This window comes from Polyodon spathula, chromosome 38, assembly GCF_017654505.1.
Source record: "Polyodon spathula isolate WHYD16114869_AA chromosome 38, ASM1765450v1, whole genome shotgun sequence".
NCBI classification, from domain to species: Eukaryota; Metazoa; Chordata; class Actinopteri; order Acipenseriformes; family Polyodontidae; genus Polyodon; species Polyodon spathula.
In genome coordinates this window covers 2,676,498-2,688,997 of record NC_054571.1, presented here as the reverse complement: position 1 = coordinate 2,688,997, position 12,500 = coordinate 2,676,498, and the positions used below count along the sequence as shown (strand labels likewise).

General features: G+C 38.8%; 1 protein-coding gene across 2 annotated transcripts in view; it reads left to right on the top strand.

Annotated features, from left to right (window-relative positions):
* The window catches only part of LOC121304467 (hemagglutinin/amebocyte aggregation factor-like), a 31,615-nt gene extending 22,855 nt beyond the window's left edge, over window positions 1-8,760 (top strand). Inside the window, exons 1-6 of one of the 2 annotated variants that reach the window (XM_041235624.1) lie at window positions 4,493-4,643; window positions 5,316-5,384; window positions 5,464-5,542; window positions 6,991-7,179; window positions 7,839-7,991; window positions 8,607-8,760. In XM_041235624.1, the coding sequence (XP_041091558.1) occupies window positions 4,592-4,643; window positions 5,316-5,384; window positions 5,464-5,542; window positions 6,991-7,179; window positions 7,839-7,991; window positions 8,607-8,643 (579 nt within the window). In that variant the 5' untranslated portion in view covers window positions 4,493-4,591 and the 3' untranslated portion in view covers window positions 8,644-8,760. Of the gene's footprint in view, window positions 1-4,492; window positions 4,644-5,315; window positions 5,385-5,463; window positions 5,543-6,990; window positions 7,180-7,838; window positions 7,992-8,606 lie in introns of those variants that run through there. The other variant, XM_041235623.1, reaches the window with a different exon arrangement.
* The last annotated feature ends 3,740 nt before the right edge of the window (window positions 8,761-12,500 follow it).

Genomic DNA, 12,500 nt, shown 5'->3' with positions numbered 1-12,500 from the left:
AAGTAGCTTGATTTTTGTTTCATCACTCCACAAAACCTTTGACCAGAACTCATAACCATCATTCAAAAAAACTTTAAGCGATTGTCCTTGTGACTTGTGTGTGGAGTGGCTTTTTCATCGGCCTGCAACCATTGAGCCCTTCACCATGCAATACTCGATCTATGGTTGAAATGGAAACCCCAGTCCCATTTGCAGCCAGTTCACTTTGAATATCTTTGGCAGTCAATCTTGGATTGTTATTAACCTCCCTCTCAATTCTTCTACTTGTTCTTGGTGAAAGAACCTTCTTTCTTCCAGTCTGAGGGAGCGTCATGATAGCACCATGAGTCTTGTACTTCTTTATAATAGAAACAGTAGTTGACATTGGGATACTCAAATGCTTGGAAATCTTCTTGTATCCTTCTCCAGCCTTATGACAACAAATAATGTTCTGCCTAAGGTCTTCAGATAGCTCTTTACTTTTTCCCATATTGACTTATTGGTAATGACAGCAATCATCCAATGCCTAACCCTTTTATACTCTATACGAATGTTCACCTACAATCCAGCATTTTCTAGACTTTTCCAGAATTAGGTTCTGCATTATTATTGAAATGTCTGCCACCTTGTAGACAATACTATCATAGCATCAAACGGTTTGAATACTTTTGAATTGACATTTTTGGAGTTTTGCATAAAATTGCTGAAATAAATAATTGTAGACATAACTCTAAAAATTATAAATTTCCATTGGGGTATGTAAACTTTTGACTACAACTGTACATACACACAAACCTACATATATAGTGCCGAGAAAGAGTTTGTGAAGCCCTTAGGATTTTCACATATTTCACATATTTCAAACCTGAAATGTTATTGGATCTTAATCTAAGTACTAATAATAGATAAAGATAACCCAATTGAACAAATGACACAAAAACATGATACTTTTTCAACATGTATTTATCCACAAATGATTCAGCATTCAATATCCACGTGTGAAAAAGTATGTGAATCTTTAGATTCAGTAACTGGTGGCACCCCCTTGAGCAGCAATGACTTCAACTAAGCATTTCCTGTAACTGTTGGTCAGTCTCTCTCATCGGTTTTGAGGAATTTTGGCCCATTCCTCCTTACAGAACTGCTTCAGCTCGGTGAAATTTGAGGGCTTCCTTGCATGGGCAGCTCGCTTCAGGTCCTGCCACAACATTTCGATGGGGTTTAGGTCCGGAGTTTGACTAGGCCATTTTAAAACACAGAATTTCTTCTGCAGCCATTCTTTTGTAGATCTGCTTGTATGTTTAGGATCGTTGTCTTGCTGCATGACCCACTTTCGGTTCAGCTTCAGCTCACGGATGGATGGCCTGACATTCTCCTCTAGAATCTTCTAATGCAATGTAGAGTGAAAGACTGGACCTTTTACCCTCCGAGTCACCCGCTGAGCAGAGTGGGAAGGTCAAGATTAACAACAATGAACTCCTGCAGATGAAGCTGTTAGAATCTGTATGCTGTATTGTGTTCCATGCATTGTGTTTCCACTCTGTGCAGTTATCAATGAGGTTTTGTGCAACAATGCAAGTGCTTGTCATGAGTGTGTTTTAATATTATTTTAGTTGCTGGAAGCGCAGGTAGTTTTTCTTATTGCCTTTTGATACTGTATCCATCAAAATATTAATAATTGCATTTACCCTACATGATGGCAGATTTGCAGATGTGTGATTCCTCAAGATTTTTTAGCAGTTGATTAGGTGTAAATAAGTAACTTAGTGATTCTCGTAACTGTTTACATTGTGTGCTACTGATGCATCAAGGCTTGCCATGGTGTTTTGTTGTTTGTCTATTTTAAACCCCCCCCCCCCCCCCCCCCACTGGAAATTTGAGAAATCGCACCCGTTCAGATCGCGAGTGTGCAGAAACTAATATCGCAAAGTAGCATCTGTGTTGTAATTGTTAACCACTTCTACTTTTGTAAACGGTGAACGGCTGTCCTGTATTTTGGGTTAGATAACCCGCCATCACACTGTGTAGTAAGTTCTTCAGATGAAGATAGGGTTGAAATAAAATTTTTACTTTACTGAAATTACTGTGTGTGTGTGTGTGTGTGTGTGTGTGTGTGTGTGTGTGTGTGTGTGTGTGTGTGTGTCAGTGTGTGTGTGTGTGTGTGTGTGTGTGTGTGTGTGTGTGTGTGTGTGTGTGTGTGTGTGTCAGTGTGTGTGTGTGTGTGTGTGTGTGTGTGTGTGTGTGTGTGTGTGTGTGTGTGTGTGTGTGTGTGTGTGTGTGTGTGTGTGTGTGTGTGTGTGTGTGTGTGTCAGTGTGTGTGTGTGTGTGTGTGTGTGTGTGTGTGTGTGTGTGTGTGTGTGTGTGTGTGTGTGTGTGTGTGTGTGTGTGTGTGTGTGTGTGTGTGTGTGTGTGTGTGTGTGTGTGTGTGTGTGTGTGTGTGTGTGTGTGTGTGTCAGTGTGTGTGTGACTAGTAATCTGCACCCTGCACAGTACACAATATATATGAATAATTATTATTATTATGTTTTTTTTTTATTTAATATAGGTATATGTATGGATCTACATGTATGTACATAAATGTATGTTTGTGTGTATGTACAGTTGTAGTTAAAAGTTTACACACACCAATGGAAATTGATCATTTCTAGAATAAACAAAATGATTTCTTTAGCCGTCCTTACTGGGTAGACAGGGACAAGAAAGCCAGTGTAGAGCCAGCGCTCAGACAAGAGCTACACTTACTGTGTCTATTTATTCATTCAGTTTGCATGTGCTTCTTTATATATATATATATATATATATATATATATATATATATATATATATATATACACACTAATTGTAATTAAACACTAAGTATCATTTCTAACTAATGATGTTCTCTCTTCTTTGCAGCGGTGGTGCAGTTGCTGAGAGCCGGGGCTCCTCTTTGGGGGCAAGTGAAGCTCACTTCCCAACCTTAGAGGCCGACAGCATCATCTCGCCCTCCCAGAGGAAGGTTCCCGGCTGATCAGAGGGGACCCCCGGCCAAAAACTTCAACTGCATTTCATTTTCCATTCTCCTGCTTGACTCTGTTCATTTGCACCCGTGCCACTCTCCCCCCTCGGAGAGCAAAGCTCAGAGGGAAACCCCTCTTCTGTTGTTAAAGTCACGAGCACTTTATTCTATTAGTGCCTTGACTCAGGCCTGGCTCCTGCCTCGTGAATTAGCAATGTCTCTGTGGCAGGGTGTAAACAGCGTTTATTTCTGTTTGTTGTAGCGGGACGGCAATTATGACCCTTCCTAGTCCTATCGTACCCCTACAAGCTCTCTCCACTACGCCACACTCTCATGGTCTCATCTCACTCTCTAGGTTTTATGTTATAGAGCTAGAGGGACACTCTATACAACACATACATATACAATTGTTATCAGGTTTCTACAACAGGCCCCCTCAATTGAGTCAAGGATACAGTTTAATAAACGGTTTATTACCAAAAGAATAACTTAACAGAATTCCACAAGTCAACGAATGCAGCACTAATGTATATAAAGAGAGAGAGCGAGCGAGAGAGAGAGAGAGAGAGAGAGAGAGAGAGCGAGAGAGAGAGAGAGAGAGAGAGAGAGAGAGAGAGAGAGAGAGAGAGAGAGAGAGAGAGAATGAATGAATTGAATGAATGATAGATCTTTGAAACCGCCACAAGATGGCTACCGCTTAAATGTTAAAGGTTCTACTGATATGATAGATGGTAATTATAATACTAAAAATCTCACACAGAAAGATACAGCAGAGCAGCAATGAAAAATGTCTTAGTTGTAAGAAAACCACGGAACCTCTCCCAGCACCAACTCACACAGGAGGGGTGCACTAAAAGAAAGAAATACAACCGTTGGTGTATCACAGAAACTCAAATGCGCCTTAACAGAAAATAACTCAAAATCAATCTGGCGAAATATAGATCAAGCATATCAATTCTCTAATGAACGTGAAACACAAAACATAATCACAGCAAACCAAACAAAACCCACCCCTCCGAAATCTCCTACAGCGCTTGGAGAGGCACAGGGAGAATTCACTAAATTATTCACCCGCAAAACAATGGATGCATCTGTTGGGGTTAATAGTGCAACACGGTAGAATCGACACTGTACTATACCAGCAGCATGAGCACAAAGCAAAGCTATAAAGCAAACGCTGGATAACACTACAAACACACAGCAACCTGTGTATTGAACGCACTGTAAAACTGGAATTACGCAGCAGAGCGCAAAATAAATAAAACAAAGAAAGCGTCTAAGAAATCGGAACAAAGAGAATACATAAGAAACAGTGGCTGTGCGCACTCTTAAAATACTAAATAAAATCATATTAGGCACACCGCGAAAACATATATAATTCTGTTAAAAACCAAACAAAACTTTTCCCTGGCGAGTTGTTGCTGTGGCCACACAAAGGAGGAGTTACACCAGGAGTTACCCAACGAAGCTGATGACACAACCGGCAAACAAACCATTTAAAAACACGGTGAAAATGAACACACTGGCAAGACGTACCAACGGTTGGGTGCTTACCTTCTCCGGAGAGATTAACACTGTTAAGCCGTTAGCAGTAGTCGCTGTCCAGCACCAGACATGAAGAAAATCCTTTTCCTCGTCTTTGCTGTTTTACAGGTCCATTGCAAGGGTAAGCCAGATTTTTGTGTTGTTTTTTTTTTCTTCTTCTGTTATCTAACCTCCTCATATCTCACAGACGGGACAGAATCCGGAACGGCACGCTGCCCGTTACATGTACAGTCCAGCAGAGCGTGTGGGGAAGCAAACAGAATGCTTGGGTAGATAACCAGAAGCGCAGAGCACTAATCAAAGGAGGTCATGAGGAGGGTTTGTGAGCGCCCTGACCGACCTGTATGCAAAGCGCTTTGTGATGATGTTCCAATATGAAAGGCGCTATATAAAATAAAGATTGATTTGATGGATTGATTGATTGATTGAAAGCATGTCTGTGTGGTTGTGTTTCTCTTTTTTATTGTCATGAAAGTAGCTGTCTAGAATGAAAACAATTGCACACCTCAACATAAGATATTGATATTGGCCTGAATATTGTTAATAAAAGCAATTGCTCAATAGAGGGATATACACACTTATCAATGCAGGGATTATATATATATATATATTATATATATATATATATATATATATATATATATATATATATTATATAATTATTTTTTAATTAGCATTTTTTTTGTAACTGATGTTGCATTTGACAAGTACAATCAAAGATTATTTAAATACACAAGACATGACAAAAACCCCACAATACTAATGCTGTTTGTTTATTTTAATTATGTTTTAGCTGTTGATTTCACTCAGGAAACTGAAGCCGATCCCCAACCCTCTGACAAGGAGACCCTGCCCGAGAGAGGTGAGAGGAACAAAAATAAAAAGAAGCACCATTTTGTTTATTAGAGCATGACCTCTTTAACTCTTCTCCTTTGTTTCAGATCTACGATGCGTTAATAGTTATGATCAGCCTTTCAGGTTCCTTTGCCCAATGAAGCAGTCGATAAAAACAATAAAGAGGTAAGAATATGATCTATAGCTATGGTCCTAGCTGATGAGTAGATATGGACAGTGTGAAGAAGGGGAGTAGTCTACTTGTTGTGTTTAATGACACATGTTTAAGCTCTAGATGTGTAACTTTTGAATATTGGAATCAGTAAATAGAACCTTGCTAGCAAAGCCACTGGTATAGAGTGCACTCATTTACAGACATGAAATTAAGTTAGTTTCCTTTCAGAACCCATTCTCATAATAAGCTGTCGATAATGTTCAAGTCGTTGGCAGAGCTACTCTGTATTAAAATAATGTCTATCCACAAACATGAGCATGCCCAGACCGTATATGCATTGACGAGTGCAGAGTATCTTGAGACAATAACGGTCATTGCAGACCAGACGTGATGCGGTTTTCATTGGGCAGCAGGATACTTTCGTCATATTTCGATCTTTGTGGTATTTTTCCACGGCAGGTATTATTTTTTATCTCAGTATTTTTGGCTACTGCTTCAATCTGGTGGCCGGCGCTTTGATGCTGTTCTCTGATTGCTCAATTCTCTAGTTCGTAAATCAAAATACATCTGATTGGATCCTTTTTATTTTGCATTGCTCCAGTGTTGTCCTTGTGGCGCTCCCGTGCCGCCGGTCTTTTCGTCAGTGTCGTGAATGTTACTTATCAATTTATAGGTTCTATTTTATATTTTGCCGCATCTCTATGGCAAGCCTTTTTAACATTTAATCCTCAATTGCTGATATCAAAAATATGATTACAGTACCGAGATCAAAAATGCCATTCTTGATATCAGAAATGCCATTCGTGATATCAATAATGCCATTCTTGATATCAGCAATTGAGGATTAAATGTTAAAATGGCTTGCCATACATCTCTGCACATTTTCTCTTGTCACATCGTGGCTGGTGTGTAGCGGCCTTAACAGATAACAAGCAAAACAAAACACCTGAAAGAAGCAGTAGAATATATTAAAAGCATGCAGTCCATTGAAGAAGCTAAATTGTTTGGATTTTGTCAAAGATGTACAGAGCTTCCTAGACCCCCCGGTCCATATGGAATAGCTTCCCACTGTAGGAACCAATCCGACACTAACAACTCAATTCCGGAGGTCTGGATAGGAACTGCAATTTTTTTTTCTTTTTTGCTTCCGATAGCATATTTATCCATATTGGTCGCTATAGTAACCACGAAAGAAAATGTCCAGAGGCATCTAGGTAAACTGCTTCATGCAGTGAAATAGATCAATGCATTGATTTCATTTAACACTAGAAACGTAACAGAACACAAGGAAACAAGAGAATAAGACACAAAACAGACCCGGAGACAGAAGCCTCATCAGATGCTTTGAGACCTGCCAGGATAAGCAGCAGCTGGACTTTATTAGAGCCTTTTATTAGAGTCTTTTATTAGCGTTTCATTAGAGAATTTTAAAATTCAGCATTTTCTTTTTTCTTACAAGTGTTTACAACAATGACTATGGAGACCGCGTGTGGACTTTCACATGTGGAGCTACTTTTTATGGGTACCCAACTTGTTCCTGGAGTGCTTACATGAATAATTTTGAACAAGACTTTCATTACTACTGTCCTGGTGAATCTTTTATATCTGGGATTCACAGTTATTATGAGAACCGTTATAAAGACAGAAGGTAAATTTGTATTTATTTTATTTTGTTAAAGCTGACAATGTAATCTTATCTAAATCCATTGTTTCTTATTTAGTATTTTACATTCTTCTTCTTCTTCTTCTTCTTCTTCTTCTTCTTCTTCTTCTTCTTCTTCTTCTTCTTCTTCTTAGTATTATTATTATTATTATTATATTATTATTATTATTATTATTATGTTTGCACTGCAACAATTAAGCAAAGCGATGGTTCTTGGCAGGGAACTGACTTTAACCTTCAATCTATTCACGTGAACATCAAGCATATTTTAGGCTCTTCCAATGCCAGATCAATCGTCAGTCGAATAGCTAGTATCTTATTCGTCCTTCGATTAAACAATACGTCCAATGATCTGCAAGGAAGGGAATTATATCTTACCTCAATCCATCCATTACATCCCCGCTGTGCGCCAGAGCTCTCCTCCTCCTCCTCCCCAGCCTCCTGCTTCATCTAACGGGGAAGGGCAGCTATCCCGCCCCCCTGCCCAGGGCTTCCCTATGGGCAGCATCTCCACTTATCTGTGCACTCAAGCATGGACAGGGGTCCCTTGAAAGCTAACGAATGTAGTGAGAAATATTAATAATGTAGTAGAGTTTTCTAGCCTGATGAGTTGCCCGACTGAAATTATTATTGTTTCTTCACAGGTGGCAGTTTTACTGTTGCGGGATGTCTGGGGTCAGCAGAAGAAACTGCTACTGGACCAACTACGTCAATCAATTTGATGAAGCCTTTCTCTGGGCTGTTCCAGACAAGTATTACATTGCAGCAGTTTCAAGCTACTTTGTGAGTAGTTACAAGTAAGTCATGTTAATCTTTCTGTTCAAGGCATAACACACTTATTCTGCTGGCAACATCAAAACAGTTTGGCATGAGTAGAGAGTAAGTATTTAAAAAGCTGAATGATAAAGTATGTGCAGAAATGTATGGGAAAGAAAAATAGGTAAACAATTAACCACAGTAACCTTGTGAAAGAGAGTAGTTAGTGGTTGGTTGCACTTGAATGGAGTAACAGCTGAATGACACATTTCTATTGATATGTAATAAGATAACAAAAACAAAGTAGTCATGTGAATTCTGAAACTACTGTAGTATAAATACCAGGCATAGGGGCACATACACAGACAGGGAAGCCTCCAATCCCTCCAGCATCATCAGTGAATCAGAGGGCTCTCTCCAGGAGTTCAGGCAATCTGTTTAGTTGTCTGTGTCTGTTAATGCTAGTGGTGCTCAGAAGCAGGTCCTCTTCAAGATAAAGGTATTTAAATTGGGGGAGATACAGAACTCTCATAATATTGATCATTAATAAAGTTCACAGGCTTGTAACTGAATCTGCAAATGTAAGAAATGTGTCCAGTAGTAATTTCTTGGTTTTTTTTTTTGTTAATTTGTAACATAATCGTTTTTGTTTTAAGGGATCGCCGTTGGAGCTATCTGCTCTGTACAAAATAGGCATGAGGAGCAGAACACGAGGACCAGAGGCACCCCGAGCAATACTTCATGATTATTGAATTGCTCATGATTTTGTGATCTGGAAAATGTTTTAAAATATTCAAATAAAAGCCGTTAATCTGCTTTTCTGTTTGTTTTTTGTACTTTAAAAAAAAAAAGTGAACAGGTGGGCTGCCAAAAATAAATACATCAATAAATAAAATACAGTTTCCAGTGTGGGAGGAAAATGCTTATCGTTAATCACAAGAGAGTAAAATGCATTGGGAATCACAAGAGAGTAAAATGCATTGGGAATCACATGAGAGGGAATCAAAATGCATTGGGAATCACATGAGAGTAAAATGCATTGGGAATCACATGAGAGTAAAATGCATTGGGAATCACATGAGAGTAAAATGCATTGGGAATCACATGAGAGTAAAATGCATTGGGAATCACATGAGAGTAAAATGCATTGGGAATCACATGAGAGTAAAATGCATTGGGAATCACATGAGAGAGTAAAATGCATTGGGAATCACATGGAGAGTAAAATGCATTGGGAATCACATGAGAGTAAAATGCATTGGGAATCACATGAGAGTAAAATGCATTGGGAATCACATGAGAGTAAAATGCATTGGGAATCAAATGAGAGTAAAATGCATTGGGAATCACATGAGAGTAAAATGCATTGGGAATCACATGAGAGTAAAATGCATTGGGAATCACATGAGAGTAAAATGCATTGGGAATCACATGAGAGTAAAATGCATTGGGAAACACATGAGAGTAAAATGCATTGGGAAACACATGAGAGTAAAATGCATTGGGAAACACATGAGAGTAAAATGCATTGGGAAACACATGAGAGTAAAATGCATTGGGAAACACATCACATGAGAGTAAAATGCATTGGGAATCACATGAGAGTAAAATGCATTGGGAAACACATGAAAATGCATTGGGAAACACATGAGAGTAAAATGCATTGGGAATCACATGAGAGTAAAATGCATTGGGAATCACATGAGAGTAAAATGCATTGAGAAACACATGAGAGTAAAATGCATTGGGAATCACATGAGAGTAAAATGCATTGGGAAACATATGATAGTAAAATATATATGAGAGTATATAATATATATATATATGAGAGTAAAATATTGGGAATCACAAGAGAGTAAAATGCATTGGGAATCACAAGAGAGTAAAACGCATTGGGATATATATATATACAAGAGAGTAAAACGCATTGGGATACATGAGAGTAAAATATTGGGAATCACATTGTTACACAGACATACTTCGGCAGAGTGGTGAATCATGAGTGTCAGTAATAGAATGAAGAGATTTGTGTTCCCTGCATAATTGGTAATTGTCCACTGGTTGATAACAATGATGGGTGTTTGCAATCAGGGGTAATAAAATGAGCCACAAATAGATTGCTGGGCATGTGAGAGGCTACTCGAGGAAATAGAAACTGAATAACAGTAAATGATATTTTCAAGATGGAAGGGAGAGAAAAACAAAGACACTCCCAGGGATCTGGTGAGGAGAAGGAGTTTTGGCAATTACCCATAAGACACCAGCATGGGGTCATTAAGCTGCGGTGGAAACACAGAAGTACCTGAATGCAGGTAAACGCTGTCCTGTGGCTTTCTTAGAAACAACTGTTTAGTTAGTACTCCTTGCTGGAGTTAGGTTTTAGTTTAGTTTATTTTTTGTTTGTTTAAAATGCTTGTAAATAATAAACTTGCGCAGCTGCGCTTCACTGTGTATTTCTTTTAAAACATCTTAGTAAACATGTTCATCTATATGTGTGTTTGTAAAGATTATTAGTATTATTATTATTATTATTATTATAATTATTATTATTTTATTGAATATTCTTATTATTATATTTCTTTCTTGTATTGGCTTCCTTACATCTAGCATTGCAGGTGCTTCAAAACAGGTTCATTCTCTTAAAGTTCAGACACCACCCTTTGAATGTAACCACCAGTCTCTCTCTCCTACTTTCACCTGAAGAAGAGGTGTTTGAGGTCTTGAAAGCTTAATGGTTAATTATTGTTTAATATGTCATCTCTGGGCTGATAATCAGCCTCCATGTATTTTATTTCTGCAATTCATTGGCCTTTCACAGCCCACAATCCTAACTGGCCCTGACAGACAGAGTCCCAGTTGCAACGGCTTTGATCTGAGATGTGCTGCTGATGGAAACGAATGAGTCTGATTTCAAATCATTTGGAGCCGGTCCCAGTGTCAGATGAGCCGATAGCATTAGTTACTGATACACCTAGTGCTGTATTCATAGCTCTGGTTGAGGGGTGGAGACCACTGGTATCCTTTTGTAACGAAAGAATTAATCTTTCATCACCTGTTCACTTTTTTTTTTAAAGTACAAAAAACAAACAGAAAAGCAGATTAACGGCTTTTATTTGAATATTTTAAAACATTTTCCAGATCACAAAATCATGAGCAATTCAATAATCATGAAGTATTGCTCGGGGTGCCTCTGGTCCTCGTGTTCTGCTCCTCATGCCTTTTTTGTACAGAGCAGATAGCGCCAACGGCGATCCCTTAAAACAAAAACGATTATGTTACAAATTAACAAAAAAAAAAAACCAAGAAATTACTACTGGACACATTTCTTACCTTTGCGGATTCAACCTGTGAACTTTATTAATGATCATTATTATGAACGTTCTGTACCTCCCCTAATTTAAATACCTTTATCTTGTAGAGGACCTGCTTCTGAGCACCACTAGCATTAACAGAGACAGACAACTAAACAGATTGCCTGAACTCCTGGAGAGAGCCCTCTGATTCATTGATGGTGCTGGAGGTATTAGAGGCTTCCCTGTCTGTGTCACTTCCATGCCCGGCATTTATACTATAGCAGTTTCAGGGCATACATGACCACAGTTGGTTTTTTTGTTATCTTACTATTTATCAATAGAAATGAATTATTCAGCTGTCACTCCATTCAAGTGCAACCAACCACTAACTACTCTCTTTCACAAGGTTACCATGGTTACCCTATTTACCATATTTTCTTTCCCATACATTTCTGCACATGCTTTATCATTCATCTTTTTAAATCTAAATCAAAATCTCTACTTATGCCAAACTGTTTTGACGCTGCCAACAGAATAAGTGTGTTATGCCTTGAAAAGAAAGTCTTAGCATGACTTACTCATGTTTATTCTCATGGTAGCTTGAAACTCCTGCAAGGTAATGGTACAGTGGAACATTGAAGGTAAAGGCTTCATCAAAGCTATTGACATAGTTGGACCAGGAGCAGTGCTCTTTGCGGAACCCCGCCATCCCGCAACAGTAAAACTGCCACCTGCAAAACAGTAACATAGAAGAAAAAAATTTCAGTCGGGCATCTCATCCGATATATTATGCATTAAAACACAGGCTAGACAACTCTACTACATTACCAATATTTCTCACTACATTCGTTAGCTTTCAAGGGACCCCTGTCCATGCTTGAGCGCACAGATAAGTGGAGATGCTGCCCATAGGGAAGCCCTGGGCAGGGGGGCGGGATAGCTGCCCTTCCCCGTTAGATGAAGCAGGAGGCTGGGGAGGAGGAGGAGGAGAGCTCTGGCGCACAGCGGGGATGTAATGGATGGATTGAGGTAAGATATAATTCCCTTCCTTGCAGATCATTGGACGTATTGTTTAATCGAAGGACGAATAAGATACTAGCTATTCGACTGACGATTGATCTGGCATTGGAAGAGCCTAAAATATGCTTGATGTTTACTTGATTAGATTGAAGGTTAAAGTCAGTTCCCTGCCAAGAACCATCGCTTTGCTTAATTGTTGCAGTGCAAACATAATAATAATAATAATAATAAAATATT